The sequence below is a fragment of the Scomber scombrus genome, chromosome 10, assembly GCF_963691925.1.
Source record: "Scomber scombrus chromosome 10, fScoSco1.1, whole genome shotgun sequence".
In the NCBI taxonomy this organism is placed as follows: domain Eukaryota; kingdom Metazoa; phylum Chordata; class Actinopteri; order Scombriformes; family Scombridae; genus Scomber; species Scomber scombrus.
In genome coordinates this window covers 16,839,099-16,860,761 of record NC_084979.1, presented here as the reverse complement: position 1 = coordinate 16,860,761, position 21,663 = coordinate 16,839,099, and the positions used below count along the sequence as shown (strand labels likewise).

General features: G+C 39.0%; 1 protein-coding gene across 1 annotated transcript; it reads left to right on the top strand.

The window, feature by feature from the left end:
* Positions 1-5,441: 5,441 nt before the first annotated feature.
* On the top strand, positions 5,442-21,663 carry LOC133987652 (putative helicase mov-10-B.2). The gene is made up of 21 exons (XM_062427096.1): positions 5,442-5,609; positions 6,724-6,871; positions 7,263-7,485; positions 7,754-7,837; positions 8,520-8,682; positions 8,798-8,955; positions 9,809-9,976; positions 10,150-10,259; positions 10,345-10,544; positions 10,910-11,013; positions 11,508-11,605; positions 11,694-11,792; positions 11,945-12,050; positions 12,183-12,300; positions 12,383-12,574; positions 12,828-12,896; positions 12,985-13,110; positions 13,235-13,323; positions 13,421-13,535; positions 14,579-14,939; positions 21,554-21,663. The coding sequence occupies exons 1-21, from the start codon at positions 5,442-5,444 to the stop codon at positions 21,661-21,663; spliced, it is 3,009 nt and encodes a 1,002-aa protein (XP_062283080.1).

The following is a 21,663-nucleotide window of genomic DNA, read 5'->3' as shown; positions in this document are numbered from 1 at the left end:
GGAACAGATTGCCATGTAATTGTTTTCCCACCTAAAAAAAATAACATAAGGATCACCGTCACATACAATTTTTAATCCTAACTCTGTGTTCATTTCCCAACTTAAACACAAATACAGGTATGCAATTATTTGTTTCTATTATTTATTTTTTTAAATATTGTCTAAGTTACTCTATAGTCTTTCCATGTACCCTCTGACAACTGCAGAAGTATCCTCCAATTTAGAATCACAGCATGTGCAGATGGTCCGATACATTATGATGTCTATCTTAAATGTGTACAGTATGTGAAAACTGGGTGTTATAAGAGGCTGCATTCAGGATTTATGCCTCACTTCATGGTTGTGTGTCTTTAACTGTCAACTAATAACTGCGTCTTCAGCAGTGGCATCAACATTTCAGTCAACATCATCACCATCGGCATTAACTGTCCAGTCCTCACACACAAGATCATTACCTCAAGCATCACGCAGCACTTCGCCAACTCTAAGGAGGATGTGTGGTTGAGGGCGTCTGACTGAGTCCAGAAGAGAGAGGCCTCTCTCGTGAGAGGAGGGCAGGATAAGTGTGGTGTTCAGCCCTGTCTGGGTCCAGGAAAGAGTGAGATGCGAGAAGGGATGGTAGGAGATAAGTCCACTTCAGCAAACTCAATGGGACACTTCAGCACAGACACAGCTCTCACACTGAGCAACTTCTGTCTGCCTATCATGAAAGAAAGAAAGAGAAAGAGAAATGTAAATTTGGTCAGAATTCTTAATTTGAGTCCAACTAAAACATAACTAAGTCTAGTCTGCCTATTCTGTCATTGTTGGTATAGCTGAAACCACACCAACAATGATGTAGTGCATCTAGCAAGGGTAATGTCACTCAGGAGGCCAGTTCATCTTCACCAAGATTGCGTGCGTGTGTGTGTGTGTGTGTGTGTGTGTGTGTGTGTGTGTGTGTGTGTGTGTGTGTTTGTGTGTGTGTGTGTGTGTGTGTGTCTGTGTGTACGTCCTACAAGCACAGTGACAGAGACAGATTGGGTGTCTGAGAGGGACAGATAGCCTTACAGCCAACCTCCATTCACTCATTGAGTGAGATAAAGAACAACATTCACACAGACACACATACACACACACTCCTCCACGGGCACCCCACCAATCGTATTGAGAAATAACTCAACCCTTAACATGGACAAATAGGTGTGGATAAGGCCTGTGTTAGGTCCACAGAAAATTGCAGATTAATCACAAATTTCAAACAAACAGATTAGAAGAAGACTGTTGTGGTATTCAAATGGACTTATAGGATTTGTCCATGTATACACTCCACCGTGCTGTGTGAGACTCGGGAGGGTAAGCAAGTACGAGAGTGAGTGTGAGGGTGCCAAAACAGTGACAGGCCATTCTTCTGCAAACAGGTTTTCAACAAGCTCTTATCTCTCGTCTGCTCTCTCCTCATCTTTTCTCTTGTTTCCTTCTCTCCTCTCCTTCGCTTTCCTGGTGGAGGTGCCATCTGATTACATTTCTATCATAAATATACTGGCAGTCTATTTGTCAGAAAGGCAGTGAACATCATCGGAAAACTGAATACAGTTACAGTGAGCTTCTGTGGCAGAGCTGCGATTTGTGTGTGTGGGAGGGCTGGTTCTGTGTTTCCGGGTGACCTCAATGGCCTGGGCTGCCTGTCTATTAGAGCAGGGGCTATTAGACCATCAGAAAGTGGGAGCATCCCCTCTCGCTATGGTGATAAGATCAAGGCATTCCGACGGGCCAGAGCGGTCATTACCCTGCTCTATAGCCCATAATGTCCCTCCATTAAAACACCCTGTTGCCATGGAAAGGCAGCTGCGGCCGTTTAAGTCATTTCTTGGCCCTGCTGCCTCCTTGGGTCATTGACACACACATGCACTCACACACGATGCAGCGACATGTCGTTCGATAAACAGTTACACATGCACACTGATATCAGGGGCGCACTCTCTCTCTCTCTCTCTTTCACATATACATGCACAAACATGCTAAGCTCTTCTGACTGGATGCGATTCGGGCTCATATAGGGTCACGGCCGCCAGGACAGCGAGACTATTGCTGAGTCACTGCCGGAGCAACAGGACAGAGAAGGATGACAGATTTTACAGTAAGAAGAATCTGGCAGGCTGAGTCATCATTCGGTCTGACAGAATTTGGCCGCAAACACAAACATGGATAATCAGACAGATAGGCGGCTAACAGAAACACAAACACAAACAGACATATGCACAGCACTAACATTCATCAGGATAAACAAACACCTCTGGTTGTTCTGAAGAAACAAACCCGACCCCCTATCCTTCTAATCCTCATTTGGCCACTAATAAACTTTCATCTGAGTCATCAGTAGAATCGGCAGAAATCCTGAAGAACTGTTTGAATGTTGCTCTTTTTGCATTACACATTTTTATGCACCTACACACACATTTACTTAGATTGCACTTTGTGAAATGATAATTTAGTAAGGAAATCTTGAAATATGAGCTAAACTTATGTGAAGTAATAATAATCAGTTACATATTAAGAACAATCCTTCCTTCATTAGAACCCCCCTCTGTTAACTATTTCACATCTAACTCATGTCTAAGTATATATTAGACACATTTTGAATCACCAATCACAAAAAAGGCTAAACTTGATAGATAATAATAAATCACACCACAAAAAATGTAAAGATCCCCTCCTGACATCTTTTAAGACATCTAAAAATGCTAAGAATGAATTACTTGGAATAGTAATGTTGTGTGTGTGATATGTTTTTTCCACAAAAAAGTTAAATTACTTCATCATTCATCTCCTCTTTCTTATTAATTGAAAAAAATATTAAATATATGAATATGCAAATATTGTTAATTTCAAAAGATTAACTGACAGACATAAAGATTTCCCCTACTTGACCGAAAAGTCAAAGATTATGATAAAGTCTTCTGAAGTCCCAAAGCACTACAGACACCGTTAGTCTTTATGAATGCTACAGTACTCAAGCGACTGAAGTGTACAGTATACAGAGACCAAACTGAATCAAATGAAATGTAATTTTGTTCTTATTACAAACCAAGTATCTCACCAATAAATGGCAAAAGAGATACAGACAAATGTCCAGCATTAATCAGAAATATGACAACTGCCAACAGCGTCTGCTTTAACAGACAGTGAAAATTGGTCTGCATTGACCTCTGGTGGCTAAACTGAAACATGAGGATCTCAACCTAAAAGTCAGCTGTTCCAGTGTCATTAGTCGTGACTGCAGTTCTTTCTGTTCATTGCCGTCATGAGTAGTGTTCAAATGAGATTTAGTTTAGTTCACATCCTGTCTCAAGGGAGAATAAAAGTGTAAAATCTTCTATTTCTTCTCCTCTCTGTAGCCCCAGCTGGGCCCAATTTGCTCTCCCAACTTTGTTGGCTAAGGGCTAAAGACACAACACTAATCTAAAGAAAACAGACAACCTTTATCAGGTTCTTGTACGATTCAACAGAATTGTTTATGCTTAGTGTACAATTTTCTTCATTAGTTCACAAAGTGGTGGAAAACGTATTCAGATCCTTTTGTTAAGTAAAAGTACCAATACAACAATGTTAAAATACTCCTTTACAAGTAAAAGTCCTGCATGAAAAATCCAACTTAAGTATAAGTATTAGCAGCAAATGTTGTAGTAAATGTATAGGTTTGGTCCCTCTGACTGATACATTATTATATATGACATTACATTATTAATACTCAAGTGTCAGTGTGTAAGCAGCATGATACTGTTGTAGCTGCTGGAGGTGGAGCTAGTTTGAACTACTTCATATACAGTTATCTAGTTTAGACCAGTGGTTCCCAACAAAGAGGTCGAGCCCCTCCAAAGGTTCACCAGATAAATCTGTGGGGTCATGACATGATTAATGGGAGAGGAAAGAAGAAAAAGTTCTGATACACAAATCTGTTTTCAGTTTTTGGACTTTTTCTATAATCTTTGATTTTTGCTGAAATAGTGGACCATTTAAACATTTATTGAAATGAAACCATGTGAGAAGTTTAAAGGGAAAAATCAATATTTGGTGGAGCATTTAACAACTCAGACATCTGAAATGTGATCCCAACTACACTATACTTTTTGTAAAATGTCAAAAGACAAAAAGGTTGAAACCACTGGTTTACTCTATAAAAATGTTATATTATCCATTGTGTAAAAGCTTCATCAAGTAACTGAAGCTTTCAAATAATTATAGTGGAGTAGAAGGTAGCTTATAATATTTCCCTCTGAAATGTTGTGGAGTGGAAGTATGAAGTAGCAAAACATGGAAATACTGAAGAGTACATTAAAACTGTACTTATACACAGCAATACTTGACTAAAAGTACTGGCTGTTGATACTTTCCAACACTGACTGTTGTTGCTAGGATACACATCAGCTGAGCATTTATCTTCAAATCAAAACTTTTCACGTTGTCAAACTAGTTTCTAATCGGTTACGGTTGCCTGTTTTCTACCTGTAAAAAGTAAGGTTGCTACTATATTTTCTATATTGTTTGAGATCAAGGTTAGCGTTAGTTAGCAAAGTTAGCTTGCTACTTATTTACAAATATTAACTAAAATGTCACATACTGTTGAAATGAAATCACAGGCCACATCTTACAGGTGTACTTACCACAACACTCTCAGCTGCATTATTTATGTTATATTCGTGTCACTCTTTGCTGTCTCATTTCTGCTTCCAGGTTCAAATGTAGCTCCATTATAGCTAGCTAACCTAGCTGCCTGTTATTGTGATACTCACTCAGCAGCAGCATTGTGTCCAAGGTGGATTTATATGGAGCACAGAAATTGACAAAAGCATAAATAAGTGCATAAATAAATCAATGAAGAAATCTAGAAATGCATAAAGAAAGAAAGAAATATAGAAATAAATAAATAAATTCATAGATAAAGACATGTACAAATACAGACATAGCCTTAATAAAAGATAATCTTTTAAGACAACTATCTACATTAAACGTACTAATACACTGATATATTTTAGCCCTACAGTTATGACAATGTGCAACAATTACATAACTCTTCTGTTTTGGGACTTTTGGGATCTATGTGAGATTTTGGTTTGATAGAAGGCTGAAGTCACATCAAACAAGTCTATCAAAAGCCAGAGTGGTTAGTAATTATGTGAATGATGAGCAGATAGAACTGGGTTTTTTTCCTATAATCATAGACTGCTGATGGTGCAAAGATGTCTGTAGTTGTAACATACTTTATTGCTTATGTAAGAACTTCTGACACACCATGTCTGCCACAGTAGGCGTGGTGTACTCCCACTGTACTGTAGACTGTATTCTTACTTCAGTCTCTGTATGTGGGATATGAAAAACTTTCCAACAAACTGAGCAAGTGAAATGGAAAGACAGTAGATTTATGATCCTCTCTGTTTATTCACCAGTTCCATTAAGAGCAAATGCCCCAGAAGAAGCCGTGCCAGCTGCAGATGTTGCCTGCAGCACAGCCTGTCCAAAATATAGGATCAGATACATCTAGATGCCTGGATGAGCTACAAAATGCATCTGATGTCGAAGCACAGATGGCTCAGCAGGCCCGCCAAAAGATTCAAGAGCGTCTGAAAAAGGCAAAGTTGTTTCAGCGATACAGGTATTAAAGTCTTCAATTAGATTAAAGGGTATAGAGTTACCCATATTATTAGATACTATATTCAGATTTCATAGCCATTCTAAACTACTTTTATAATACTTATTTATTATACAGTCACACAATCTTTGTTAATTTGGGGTGCACATAACATCACAACGCCTTTGAATGGTTAAAGAGAAATGTTAAAACCCTGATGTCACATGAAACATTTCTCTTCAAAAGATGAATATCTGATGCTCAGTTGTACACAGTAAGTATAACAAAAACAGTACAAATAAGTAAAGATAAGTAGTCCCATCTTGTCTTTATTACTTCCCCTTCTGTGTTACTATTTTTATAAAGCAGACATTAGTCATTTTCCACATAAAGTAGGACATTCTCAGTAACATCTTTATGCAAATGTGCAATATCCTGTAGAGACTTAAACCACAAGTAAGTAATTGCTGTCAATCTTAGTTTTTATGTAAACTATGACTGTACTGCCAAGCACTCAAACAAAGTTCCCCTGCAGTGGTTAAGGGCTGTCAAGACAAGATGACAGTGTTTTTCTTCTTTACTTGCCGGCGTTTACACTGATTCTACCTCTGCAACCTACATTTCTTTAGCTAACTTTGGTTTAGCACCCAAGGCAGGAAGGATAATGGCCGACTATAAATGACTATTAATGTGTGGCAGTCCACTGTATTACTTCATCCAAATAAGCATTGATGTAATCCATGTCATCCAACAACACAGGGCTCAGCTAATCCCCAATAAATACAATGTGACCATAACTTCAAACCCTGCATCAACAGAAGAGAAGATCTGCCTCACTGTATATGAAAACACAGTAAGACATGTCATCTATACTAGTAAATCATGTTTTATTATAGCTAATCTCATGAACCTGTAAGATTATTAATTTAGGAACAGCTTTATGTTAAACGTGCATTAAACCTGAGTAGAAGCAGATAGTTAACATTAACAACATCTTTGTTGCTCAACATTTAGGCCTCATCAATGCAAAGACAAGTGCTTACCTTAATATCCTCATTTATTGCATTTTGTGAGTTTGTAAGAGATACTAACATGACACGTTTCCTGTCCAACAGAAAGTTGTGCCGCTGACTGTGAAGAACTCTGGTCTCAAAACAGTTTATTTGAGTTTTCGGACTTTTGACTTTGTAAGGAACATTTTCACCGTCAGAGATTCTCATGGAAACAGTATCAAGACTATCAGGAAGCACACTCTTGGACCAGGTACGAAGAAGACACACAATCATAAGCCCCATCTGTCAGTTGTGAGTTCTTGTTGGATATCGACAAAAGAGAGATTTAAGTACACGTGTTGGGGATATTTTTCTAGACATAGGATCAGCACACTCATCGCACAATAACTATTATAGGAAAAGAGACAAAAACATTGAGCTGTAGACATTATAGAAACATTAGGGTTCACCGACTTGTCATTAAAACGACTTGTTAAAACACAACAGATGGCTTGAATCCAACATATAAGAAACCATTACTGTTATTTTGATTTCATGTGTACTTAAATTAATGCATTATTTTAAATACATGACATGAAGGCTGAGTTTTACTCCATATTAATTTCATTTCTTTACCATCTGCTCTTCCATGCTATTCTTAGGACAGGCATATAAAATCAAGGTCCACTTCCACGCAGACCATGCAGGCTTCTATGAACAGTTGCTGATCTTTACGTTTGAAACACACCAGCCGTCATCAGATGAATTTGAGATTATGCGCCTCTTGGAAGTAATACATCATACGTCCTTTAGTGAAGAGCTCCTCCCCACAGCCACAAACTCACTGTGCCGCCTCCAAACTGAGAAGTCAATGTCTACTGAAGGGTATAACAACTTAATATCGTGTAATATTAATGTTGTGTCTGTTAATGTTTAGATTATCCTTCACAGCATTGCTCATGAAATAATCCAAAGATTCTTTCATGGCGTAAATTACCATGAAAGACTGAATTACTAAATTACTGTATCTTAACACCTCTGATAGTCTACATTCACATAAAGGATTGCAGATTGCCACATGTATTGGTCACTGGAATTATGAGTCATCTAAGTTATTGCTGTCCTGTGTTTTGTCTTTGTTTATCCACTCCAGTGAGTTGACGTGGCCAAAGCCTGTGGTGCCTTTGGAGCAATATCCAATGCCCAAAAGTACAAAAGACTTCATGAAATCAGACACGTATGTATTTTCATGTGAACATATTTTGAATAAGTTGAATTACTTTTGAGTTCATCAAGGTAAAGCAATTGACATTATGTCAACCAATTACTCTGTAGCACTTTTGCCCAAGACAAATTTCCCTCAGGACATTAACGTTTATCTTATATATTTTATGTATTATCTTACATGTTGGGGCAATATATTACATACTTATAAGATTAAATAATATAAGATTAATGTAAGATTAAATGATGACTCCTGTTTGAAATAGTCTCACTATACTCTATGCGAGGAGCTGTCAACATTATATGAAGACTGTGAGAAATACGACATCTCAAGCTGCTGTCTTACTGAAGCAATATTAATATATTGATTCACATGAGCATTTTTATTCTACACTAATTATATACGCATATACAAATACACGACCACATACAGTACAAAGTATTGTTATTGTGATGGACACATTTTATGGGCTGCAAAAGGTCATTGTGTAGGGTAAAATGCAAGATTATTAACTCTGGATCATTTCCTCTAATGGAGAGAGTTTCAGATTCAAGGTGCCCCAGACTGATATGTAGATATTAAAATAGAAAAAAAAGATCAGACTATCAGCCATATGCTTTCAGGGCAGGAATTATGGTGCCCTAATCTGATCATGCACTTGATCCACTTTTTCATGTGACCGGGATCTCCTCAGGCACCTGCAGGAGACACTTCTGAACTGGAAGAACTACTCCAAGAGATTCCACCTGCTGTTGCATCTCGAGGAGCTCCAGCTGAAGACAGAAATCGAGAAGTTTAACCAGGATGACGTGACCATGTTCAGAGACAAAAGCAACAAGAATCTCCTCATTCTGAAGGTGATTAGTCTCTAACACACAAAGACACACAAAAATGAATGCTGTTACCGTTTTGGCTGGAACTGTCACCTCAACACTTGTGCCAGTTACACACACAAACCTTTTATGTCATCAGATTGTAGGTGCCTCTGGAAACTCTTCATCCTTGTTGTCTGCAAGCCAAGTGCTGGTGACTCCTTTAGAGTTTGAGAGGGGAAGTTTTGAAAATGCAGCTTACAAAGGCTTGATCCATCATGAGGATGCAGAGCAGGTCCACGTGCAGTTCTGCGAAAAGTAAGAACAGCTCGAATTGACACTGACCATATTTTGTTTGGTGGTGTATTTGGCAATTTCAATTAAATATATAATCTATCAGAGTTAGATAACTAAACATAAAGAAATTGTAAAAACCTTTTTTATCACTGCACTACACGTTTGAAGCTACTTACATTCTACAAGTTTAAGACTGAAATTAAATATGTTCACAGCATTTTTATCAGAAGAGGAAAGTGACTCTAGGAAATGTAGGAAAATACCAGATACATTAATGATCATTAAATATGTTTTTGATCTTGTGAATCTAGAAAGGCCACTTTTAAAAGAATTTCTCAAAATGTCCTTAATCAATGGAGACTGGAGCCGACGATCCAAGGTTTACCAATTTATTATCTTGTACAAGAGGAGCATATAACAGTGCAACATACACGAGAGGTTACAAAAGAAAAGGCTCCCAGAGGAGCAGTCACTTCTTCTTTTATACAGTTCATACAAGGGGGACATGGGTGTTTTTTCTTTTCAGTTGCCTCCTTGGCCGTTAACTGACCTTTCAGCAGCCGATAACACAGACAGTCACATGTCTGTGTCTAGTTGATTAGGGTTCCTGTTTCCACTCTCAGGGGGTAAAAAACAAGTCTAGCAATACTTATCTTCCTCCTTCACCATACATCATTTTCTATTATTAACTTTGGCTAAGTATCTTCAGGGTAGCAAATACAATTTTTATAACAGCCACTATGTTTAGTGTAACTTAAATTAGTTTAGTGTAATTTTGAATCACAACTTTTTGTTATACAATGCTCACTAATCGTATTTGTTAAGTTATGCTGCCCTTAGCACCATATGTGACTACCTGTGTATTTTAATGCAGATTCTTGAAGCAATTCAAGGAGGGCTTGAGGTTCAAGGTGAACTTTATTGTCAACCGCCTGCCCCTGCGTGTCCAGCATAGAGCAGCAGCCCTGGCGTATAAGCACAGACTGAAGAAGGTGCTGTTCCCTACTGGAAACATTTCTTCCCAACAATCATGTTCCCAGAGGTGAGAATACTTCAACGTCAAGAATCTACACACAACATACTAAATATATGTTAAAGTCTTGTGCCTTCAATTATCTCTAAACAGTATTCAGTTCACTCTGTGGATATAGACACTGACTCTCTCTTAACCATGACTCAGCTCTGATGTCACTCCTCTGCACCTCTGTCTGTCAGTAAGCTGTTAGGGTTGGAGAACAACCCAGAGCAGTTCCTGGCCATTCAAAACATTGTAGCTGCTTCTGCAAAACCTGCCCCTTACCTGGTATTTGGTCCTCCTGGTACAGGTACCGTACATGCATGTGTTTGTGAATGATGCTTAATGATATGTCTTAACATCTAGAATAATGTATTTTTACATATATTGTTCAGGCAAAACTGTGACTTTGGTGGAAGCCATCAAGCAGATAGTGAAAACTCAGACATCATGCAACATCCTGGTTTGCGCTCACTCCAACAGCGCAACCGATCACCTCTGTGAGAAGATACTGGCTGAAAAGACATGCAGGCGCAAGTTGTATCGCTTGTATGCCCTAAACTGCTCTATGAAAAATATTCCCCAAATATTAAAGGTCTGCATACTTTTTTCATTTTTTTTTTACTAATCTCAAAAATAAACAAATCTAAAAAGTTAGGACAGCATGAATATTTGACACGTCTTATCTGTCACAGTTTCTGAGAGGGTTCATTTCTGTAGCTCCACAGAGGCATTCCATTCCATTATACAGCTGAATTAACTCTTGACTTACATCGTTGGAGTTGCACATTTGTATCAGAACATATAAATGCAAATTTCAACTAGTACACAATAGATTGTTAAAGAATTCTGTAGATTCACTTCCATTAAATCACATCTATGCTATAAAACTTAATTCTGGCCAGTGCGTGTCAAGGTGTTTATGTGTATATATCAACATATGCTTTTTCATTTTCATAGCATAAATGCAACCTGGACAAAAAGACAAACACATTTATGATTCCTTCTAAAGAGGAGCTGATAAAGTATAAGATCATGGTCACCACACTTCTAACTGCGGCAAGGTACAGCAGCTAATGCACAATCTGTTTGGTGGTAACACATCACTATTTGCTTGTTTGCCCAATAACAGGCAGTATAGGTGGAATTAATATTATAAATGGCTGTGTTCTCTCCTCCCTCCCTCCCTCCCTCCCTCCCTCCCTCCCTCCCTCCCTCCCTCCCTCCCTCCCTCCCTCCCTCCCTCCCTCCCTCCCTCCCTCCTCCCTCCCTCCCTCCCTCCCTCTCTCTCTCTCTCTCTCTCTCTCCTCTACTCTCCTCTTCTCTCTCTCTCTCTCTCTCTCTCTCTCTCTCTCTCTCTCTTCTCTCCTCTCTCTCTCTCTCTCTCTCTCTCTCTCTCTCTCTCTCTCTCTCTCTCTCTCTCTCTCTCTCTCTCTCTCTCTCTCTCTCTCTCTCTCTCTCTCTCTCTCTCTCTCTCTCTCTCTCTCTCTCTCTCTCTCTCTCTCTCTCATCTCTCTCTCTCTCATCTCTCTCTCTCTCTCTCTCTCTCTCTCTCTAGGCTAGTGACAGGAGGGATTCCTCCTGGTCATTACCCTTATGTCTTTGTGGATGAGGCAGGCCAGGCTGCAGAAACAGAGTGTATCATCCCATTAGCAGGTGACAAACAAGTTCAGCTTTTTTAACATGCAGTATATGACATTAAATATAAGCTTTCCCTTTTAATGTTTCTGTGTTTGCTCCAAAGGTTTAATACAACCAAACAGATGCCAAATAGTGTTGGCTGGAGACCCTAAACAGTCAGGCCCCATCATCACATCCAAGTTGGCAGTGAAACATGGCATGGGTGAGCAATGTGAATAACTTAAAAATGTACAGCTAAACACTTTTAAGGTGTGTGAAGTTTCAAATCATCATTAAGTTGCTCTTAAGTGCAATCTGAATGCTGTTTATTATTGCCTGGACCTGCAGTAGTTTGAACCCCTTTACTCTCTGCAGATGTGTCCCTGTTGGAGCGTCTGATGAGGGACATCAACCTGTACAAGTCACATGGGACATGTGGGTTCAACAGTTGCTTTGTAACAAAATTACTGAGGAACTACAGGTGTGATAGTGGTGATACCTTACTTTATTTCTTTATTTTCCCATTATGTTACTTTTAAACCACTCTTTGATATCTCCCTTCACTTGCTGAAGCTTTTTCAGTGGTCTTCTTTTCCTCTTCACTTTATCTCAGGTCACATCCTGAAATTCTGAAAATTCCTAATGAGCTATTTTATGAAGGACAACTTCAACCTTATGCTCCTAAGGAGAAATGCAGTAAATACTGCAAATGGGAACAGTTGCCCAAGAAAGTAATATACACACACACACACACACATGCAGTACTATCCCTCTCTGTCCATTCCTAGTGTCATTTCTTTTTCTGTGTCTCAGGGTTTTCCTTTGATTTTCCATGGAGTGGCAGGTTCTATTGAACGTGATGCCAGATGCCCCTCTGTTTACAACATGGCAGAGGTGGAGGTTTTGAAAGAATACTTAAAAGCCCTCATCAACTATCTTCACAAAAAGGGTGTTACACAAATTGGACCAGAAGAAATTGGCATCATTGCACCATACAGAAAACAAGTGAGTGTGTTGTCTTACAATAATCCATGGGTATATTAATTAACCTCAAATTCAGCCTTGCTGTTATTTCTTCCCAAGGGACAACCACCATACAACAAAGAAATTATCTTTTTAATAATCCTTGTAGCAACATTCGAATGTTGAACTTCGGGTGGTACTTACTGTGCTTAATGTGGTGACCACCAGTAACAGGAAATCAGGTTTTCGATAAGGGTTATCTTGCTCACATCGTCCAATTTTTGTGTGCCAATAGGTTGAGAAAATCCAGATCGCCCTTCAGATGGACAAAGATCTCAGGAAAGAAAACTTAGAACACATATTGGTATGGTGATACAAAGTGATTGTTGATGTTTGTTGTGATGTGTGTTAAGAGAGACCAAAGATAAACTTTGCATTTACGTTTTTCATAGGTTGGGTCAGTGGAGAAGTTTCAGAGTAAAGAGTTCAATATTATTCTGGTGTCTACAGTGCGCAGCAGTCCCAAACTGACAGCGCACAAGCAGCAATTCACTCTGGGATTTGTTGATAATGAGAAGGTGGGAAACATTACACAATCACTCAAGACAAACTTAAGCCAAATGCATATTAATGATTTCCATTAAACTAGTACTGTCCACTATGGTAGCATCAGTAGAGCACAAATTGAAATTATCTCCTCAGAGGTTCAACGTGGCAATGACCCGAGCCCGAGCTCTACTGATTGTGGTGGGAGACCCCCGAGTCTTGAAAACTGACAAACTCTGGAACAAGTAAGGCCACTAGTCCTCATTCAGTGTCTTCAGTACAATTGTCTTTCAGTGGAGAAGAATGGATTAGACAGCCTCATACGCTGAACTCCCTTTTTAGGTTTATCCATTACTGCTCCAAAGCAGGGGGTTACCGTGGCATTACAATCTCTGGTGCAGAGGATGAGAATCACCAAGCCTCTGGTAATAAGCACATTCACAAATATCCCCACACTGTACTGTATATCTTTCCTTTGGCAGAAATTGCCTTGAAGACTAATGAACGTTTGGGCTCTCTTTCCTCTTCCTGCCTCTTCTTTTGAACTACACTCCACAGCTGAGAGCACAGCAACATGCCAACAACGGTTGGAGTAACCACCATGCAGGGCACTCTCATCTTCATCTGGTATTTGGCATCAAAAAGAGAAAGAATAAAAATACTAGATGACAAAGTGAAGTGTGAAGTAGCATGTAATTTTCACTTAGGACACAGGCATTAGACAGTAATGCCTACACTGAATGCTCTATTGATATATTATACATCTAGAAACACATGTATTCCACAATTTTTATAATAAAATGATGTATTATATTAGATTTAGATTTTTTAACCATTATTAATGGTACATTGAATACAGGGATCTGCAACTTTTACCATCAAGAGAGCCAGTTTTCCCCCTCTTCAACAGAATAAAATTTGTCTGGAGCTGCAAAATATATTAAAATGAAGATAACACAGCCTATAAAGTTTTATATAGAGTTATACTAGACACACAGAAAACATGATTTATGTTGCATTAATAAAACTAGAACTACAATAAAGAAAACTGTTGACATTTTATTGCTACTACTTACTACTTTGAAATAAATTAAACACAGAACTATATGCAGGCCTATTTGAGTCCTCCCAATATTTGTGGAAAATAAATAAAATAAGAAAAGTAAATTAACTGTGCTTATATTGCGCTTTTCCAGTCTTTCGACCACTCAGTGCTTTTACACTACAAGTCACATTCATACACATTCATACACTGCAGGGGGTGCCAACCAGTTCATCCAGCTGAAGACATTCACATCCCAACCTTCTCCCCTCTCCTCTGGTGTTCCTCAAGGCTCTGTCCTCGGTCCCATCCTATTTATCATCTATCTCCTTCCTCTTGGTCATATTTTCCGAAAATATAACATCCATTTCCATTGTTACGCGGACAACACCCAGCTCTACCTCTCCTCTAAACCCACCTCCACCTTTCCGCCCCCCTCCCTCTGTGTCTGTTTACAGGAAATCAAATCCTGGTTCTCTTCCAACTTTCTCAAACTCAACAGCGATAAAACTGAGGTCCTCCTAGTTGGTTCAAAATCCTCTCTCACTAACACTCCCAGTTTCACCATCCCCATTGACAACTCCTCTGTTTCCCCCTCCACTCAGGTTAAGAGCCTGGGTGTCGTCCTTGACAGCTCTTTGTCATTCCAGACTCACATTAATAAGGTTACCCAGTCAGCCTACTTCCATCTTCACAATATCAACCGCCTCCGTCCGTCCCTCACTTCCAACAGCGCTGCCATCCTGGTCCACACTCTAGTTACATCCCGCCTAGACTATTGCAACTCCCTCCTCTTCGGTCTCCCCCACAAGTCCCTCCGTAAGCTCCAACTGGTCCAGAACTCAGCTGCTCGTATTGTCTCCAGAACTCCACCCATCAATCATATCACTCCTGTTCTTCAACAACTTCACTGGCTTCCTGTCAAATTTCGCATAGACTTCAAAATCCTGTTTCACACTTCCAAGGCCATCCACAACCTCGCCCCCCCATACCTCTCTGACCTCCTCCACATCAACACTCCCTCCCGGGCACTCAGATCAGCCTCCTCCATCAGCCTCGCTGTTCCCTCTGCCCGTCTGTCCACCATGGGGTCCAGAGCCTTCAGCCGCTCTGCCCCCCGCCTCTGGAACTCCCTTCCCCCCGACATCAGGAACATTACCTCTCTATCCATTTTCAAATCCCGTCTAAAAACCCACCTTTTCAAACTTTCATACTCACTTTAATTTGTCATCCATCCTGCAGTTTTCTGATTGTATTTGTTTTTTATTGCACTTACATGTGTCCCTTTTGGCTCTTTTAATTGTTTTTTTTATCTGTATTGTAAGGCGACCTTGAGTGCCCTGAAAGGCGCCTTAAAAATAAAATGTATTATTATTATTATTATTATCACAGGGAAACTAACATTCACACACACACATTCATACACCATTGGCACAGCGATCAGGAGCAATATGGGGTTAAGTATTTTGTCAAATGAATCATCGACATGTGGACTGGAGGAGCCAGGAATCGAACCAGAATATTTTAGATAAAAAAACACATGTTAAGTTAATAAAATGCAATGCGTTAAACCACTGGATCCCAAACATTTTGACTTGTGACCCCTTGTAAAAAAATAAAAAACAGTGTCTACTTAACTCTAACTCCACCAAAGAGATATTCCCTTTCTAAACTTTTTTCTACAAGGTCCAAATACCTTAAAGACTCGTAGCTTATACTGTAGTCTAACTGTTTGATCAACCACATAATCATTCGAAGAGTCTATGGTACCAGCAGGCTATTGTCCAATGAGTGACTGTATCAATGTCAAGGAAGAGATCATTAAATATATTACGAGGAAAAGAGCTGTAATGACCAAGTGGTTAAGGCGTTGAACTTGAAATCCAATGGGGTCTACCTGCGCAGGTTCAAATCCTGCTACAGTGCAGAGAAACTGGCAAGTCCATCAGACCGTCTCTGCTTAGTAAATCTAGCTAGCTGAATTGGTCAAATGTAAAAATGCAGCCATGAAAAGAAAGTTGGGGTGTTTTTAAATCTACAGTTGGATTTCTTTTGGGCCGAATTAGTTAGTGAGTTGGTAGACTTTCCCCATTGGTTGGTTCACAAAATTGAAGCTGAACAAAATGCATCACTAAAATCACGTTCACTGGTTAGATTTGAGGCGGTAGCAACAAAGTAAACACGCGAAGGTCCTGAAGAAGATCCAGTGAGCCAAAATATCAAAATTAATGCATGCTTTGTTGCTGGTTCAGGTCGGACTTCCATTCATTCTCCAGCTAGCTGTTAGAAACTGACAATTTCACTCATCTGCATCCAAAGCAAAGCATACCTTTTAGAGCTGTTTAGCTCAAACTTGTAGAATATGCTTTGTAGTTGATGGGATCAAAGTCAGATCGTAAGCTTCAATGATCAGTCAAATAGTCAATTAGTTGCCAACTATTACATTCATTGCCAACTATTTGATAATTGATATTTGATTAATCATTTTGAGTCATTTTTCTAAAAGAGAATTTCCAAATTTTCTGATTCAAGCTTTTAAAAGTAAATATTTTCAATATCTTTGGATTGTGACCTGTTGGTCAGGACACAACAAGACATGAGGATGTCACTTTGGGCTTTGATATGGTCCAAACAACTAATCCATTAATCAAGGAAGTATGTGACAGATCAGTATGTGACAGCTCAACCCTGCAGCGTTCCTCTCAGATTTGGTCTCAAACCTGGGGCACAGACTGACTATTTATTCAGTGAATTCAAATGTGCTATATTGGGATAGGTATCCTTATAGGGATTTGAGATTTAGGTCATATTGCCCAGCCCTACTTTTATCACTAAAGGAGGTGGAGAAATAGCTAACCATTTAACAAACCTCTCTTCCTTTTTCAGTTGATTGCACTGGATGTATGTGTAAAGTAACCTTGGGGAGTGACTGATGCTGTGTCTCAAATTGCATACTTCTGTACTTGCACTTAATATTTTGAGTGCATAAGTGCGTTCACACTGAGAAGCATGGAAAAATGGTGTGCTCAAAACAGTCAAAAAGTTAAGTGTGGAACTATGGACACTTCTCGCCCTAAACAGTCGCCATCTTAGCTACATAGTGGAAGAGGAGGGACCACTTTTCAAACTGGAAATGGTAGTCATTGTAACTATGGTGAACTTTGCTGTATTATACATGTTTTTTTTTGCACCAAGCAACACTATACTGTTGTTCCATATAAGCCATCAGTTGGTTTCTTGGGTTAATTTAGCAGTCTGTAATGATTTGGTACCGTCAACGATAACGCAAATGCAAATGCTAGCTTGTTAATGCTAGCTTGCTAACTGGCTAATTGTCATTTACAGTAAGTGTGCAACAGCCATGTTTGATTTGAGACAATACTAGCCTGTGCTTTACTTTCAGTAGGCCTACTTTTAGTGAGCTGCCTTTTACCTTTGCTTGAGTTGTTTTTTTACACAAGTGCTTTTACTTTCACTTGAGTATAATTTCTATCAAGTAACAGTATTTCTACTTAAGTAGTTTATTTCAGTACTCTTTACACCTCTGATTGTGTGAACTCATTAAACAACGGTTTGAATGTAAAGGACGTCCATTTATATGTAAAAAATAAAAAAAATTTCCACATTACATGTAGGATTTAAATGATGTCATATGATGCCATATGATGTCACACATTCCATCTGTGATGCAACAATGGAACTCAGGTCAACACTTTCTGAAGCACAGATAACCTCGGGGGACACACACAGATTAGATAGTGAGACCCTCGACTAGACCTAGACAAGCTCTAGATATCACCATGTTAGATAAACAGTTGTTTGTTAAAGTATCCTTTTTTAATGGTCTACAATGACCACGTGATGGTGTCTGTGTATTCTCATGAACCTCTGAGCTGTGAGAAATATCAAAGTGAGTATGAAGCTCGTACTTAATTATGTAGTCTTCATTTTATGATAATCCATGATGTAACTGTGGGCACTCAGTTTGAGTTTGTATTTGGAGTTATAGTTCAAATCTAATTTTTCATCTGTTTTTAATCCTTAAAAGATCACCTCTTTCTAATGTGTTATCTTTGGGTTGTGAGTTGATGACAATGTACATGTGACATGTTTGATCTTTGATTGTATTTTCAAATTAATTCATCTTAATATATATATTTAACAAACTACAAAATGCAACAAAAATCAACCTTCTAACTTTAGGATAGAAATTGAAGAAGTGCATTTTACATGTTGAACTCTTCCTTTATGTTTAAAAATAAAATTATGATTGGTCTAAATATAAGAAGGTTTACAGTTGGATGTAGCAGTATTATTAAGATTAGTTGTAGTATTAGCAATGTATATTTGTTACAGATACCAATATATGTGTTCATTTGTGGAGATGATTTTGAGGTCAAGTATTTGAGGCTCAGTGATGAAATGAAATGATGATTTTGGATTTGTGTATGATAGCTGCCGGAAAATTGCCGAAATTAACATCATAAAATACAGGTTTTTTTTCAACACAGTCTTGTTTAGATGAATAATATAGTGAAAACAAAATGACAAGTCAGTCTGATTATCAAGTTTACCTAAACAAGACAATCTCAAAGAGAACAGCTTTGTTTCCTGCTTACCACTGACAAAGACTTGAAAAGATTGGCTCAATTTATGGTCAGTGTTGTGGAGCAAAGAATACAAATGGAAAGACATGTTAAAAACCCCCTAAAAATGTATCAAGTTTCATTCTGATTTACATTTTACTACTTTCAGAGCTGGGTAATTTCCAGTTTTATTTAGGGCTGGGTATCGGTACTCGATACCATAAAGGTATCGACAAAAATAAATTGATACCAAGCAGTATCGAAATGTCTCCCGTCAAACGATACCTTTTTATTTAATTAGAGGTGGAGGATTGGTGGCGTTTTATGCAATTTAATGCTTCTTTTCACATGTTGGGTATCGAATAAAGCACTCAATTGGTATCAGTATCACTTCAGAATTGGCACAGGATTGGTACTAGTATCGTAATTTTTTAAACGGCACCCAGCCCTAGTTGTATTTGTGACACTGAAGACAGTAAACTACAATCTGGAGTCTGAAAATTACTCTGTAATTATGAACCTCCTGCGTGAAAAGGAACATAGTTACAACTGAGTTATTTAAGAATTTGCTTATCTATGTCAACCACTTTTTTCTTACAACTTAATGTCTCTAAGTCAATTAAGCACAAGGTCATCTTCTGCTGCGCGTACAGTCATATAAAGAATAAGTTAACCATTTTTCAAGTCTATCAGGGGTTCTGATGATGAGCTGGTAGATACCCTAAACTCCCTTCAGACTGGGAAAGCCCCAGGATTTGATGGTTATGGCTGTGAATAAAGAAGAGGTTTTCAGGATCTTCTAAAAACTCCAGTCACCAGTATGTATTCACTCCCCCATCACTATACTCAGCACACATTTAGCTGATTTTTACAAAAAAAGATAAACCTGATTTCTATAGCTCTAACCCTCCAATTAACGTAACAAATGTTAATAGCCAATTTCTCTCCCTCTCTCTTTTATCAAAGAGGTTAGAAGTGTTTTTAGTCTTGCTGATAAAACCAGATAAAACAGGCTTTAGGGTTTTAAAAATCAATGTGATTTTTTTTTCATAATCCAATATGCAAACAATTATCAAAAACAGGGCTAGATTATGTCTCTCAATGCATAAAAGGCTTTTGATTGTTTGGAGTGGCCTTATTTGTTTGGTGTTATGGAAATGTTTGTCCTTGGCACAGACTTCATTAATGGAAATTACTATACCAATCACCTAGTGCCAGGGTAATAGTCACTGGAGTAGAGTAGGATAAGCAGACCCAATCTTCAGTCACCTTAACTAGTAACGGATGCTTGCAATTTGGTAGAAAACAGCTTGCATGCAAAACATTATATATTTCCTGTGAAAGGCGAACAATCCACTCTCTATCAAGCAGCTTATTTGTAAAGCTTGAGTCTTGCTACTGTTAGGGAAATCATTGCATTATTCATATAACTGTGTGCTTCAGTCTTATATAGTTAGTAAAAATAACAAGTACAGTCTGCTGTAGGCCTACAACATAACAGTGTATCAAAAGATCTTATCTGGTGCAGAGAGACAAGTCCTTTTTCCTGCGCTCTGCTCTCCTTCTCCTGTGCTTTGCGCTCTTCCGTCTCCAAGTGGGTTCTCCGCATCCATCGCGGCCTGGATCATTTCTCGTGCACGCTATTTATTTATATGCTTTAATCCCACATCCAAGTAATGATCTTTATAACGCGGATCAAGTACAGTCGCAATGAAGTGCAGAGGATCAAAATAGATCTCAGTGAAACGTGTGCTGACAGACTCTAAGAGTGCACTTTGTTTTCACTCCGTCTCAACCTCTTTGCTTAGAAGACACTTTAGTGCTGCAATTAAAGGAATAACGTCTGCTACAGATGCATCAGAGGAGCTGATCTCTTTAGTTAGCTGTTTCGGCCGTGGGAGACACAGAGTTCAATCAAGCCTATTATTTGATGGGCTGTACAAAATCATTCAAAACGACACAGGACTCTGTGTGCTGTTGCTGTCCGGTTCTCGGGCACACGGCTCTACTCAGAAACAAAATAACTTAAAACACTGCAGCCCTTTCCCTCTAGCTCAGACACTCCTTCTGTCCAGCTCTCACTCAGACCAGCCACTACTGCAGAGACAAAGGAGAGCTTGATTAGTCATGTCACCCCAGCTGAGCTAATCAACTCACCTGGTGCTGCTCCTGCTGAGCCAGCTCTGCCCAGCCTCTCTCTCCTAGAGCTGACTTCCCAATACACCCACACACTCCTAAGACATTAAAGAATAGTTGCAAGGGGCTACCGAATTGTAGCTGAAAAAACCTTGGATGAGAGTTTAGCACCCCAAAAAAGAGGGCACAACATGTGTTCAGCCAAAGGAAACATACCTTTGCTGTGGGACACAAATGATCAAACCTCACATTTGTTTTGAAGAATACTGCATCAACTATAACCCAGCTCATAAACTATATTAAACCACACGTTTTAATTTAAATATACAGCAAATTTTACTGTTTATTTCCTTCCCAAAGTAACACAATGACAGAATTTATGACTATTTTTTTTCATGGCCTTCACACACTTTCTGTAATAAAGCATCTAAGAGCAAAAATCTTATCAAATGGGTGTCCGTGGTCTAATTTGAATCACTGAGACTGACATACAGCATTTGCTGTAGTGGATGTAGTGTCTCCTGTCCTCCAGGTGGAGGTGGTGTAGGACGAGTAGTGCAGCTGCTTTGTGAAGGTTTTTGGACAGGAATAAGAAGATAAAGTAGCAATAATGAAGCTGCTGTGTGATGTAAAGACATAATCTTTGAGTGTGTGATGTGACAGCAGTTTATTCCTGTGTGTAAAAAGACTGTGTCCCGTTGTATTACTCAGGCTGCACTACAGTGTCTATTCAAAGGCGCAATCCCACTACTGAGTGGCACGGGGGCTTTGACCTGCTCCTTAAGCTTGATTTATACTTCTGCGTCACGTCAACGGCGTAG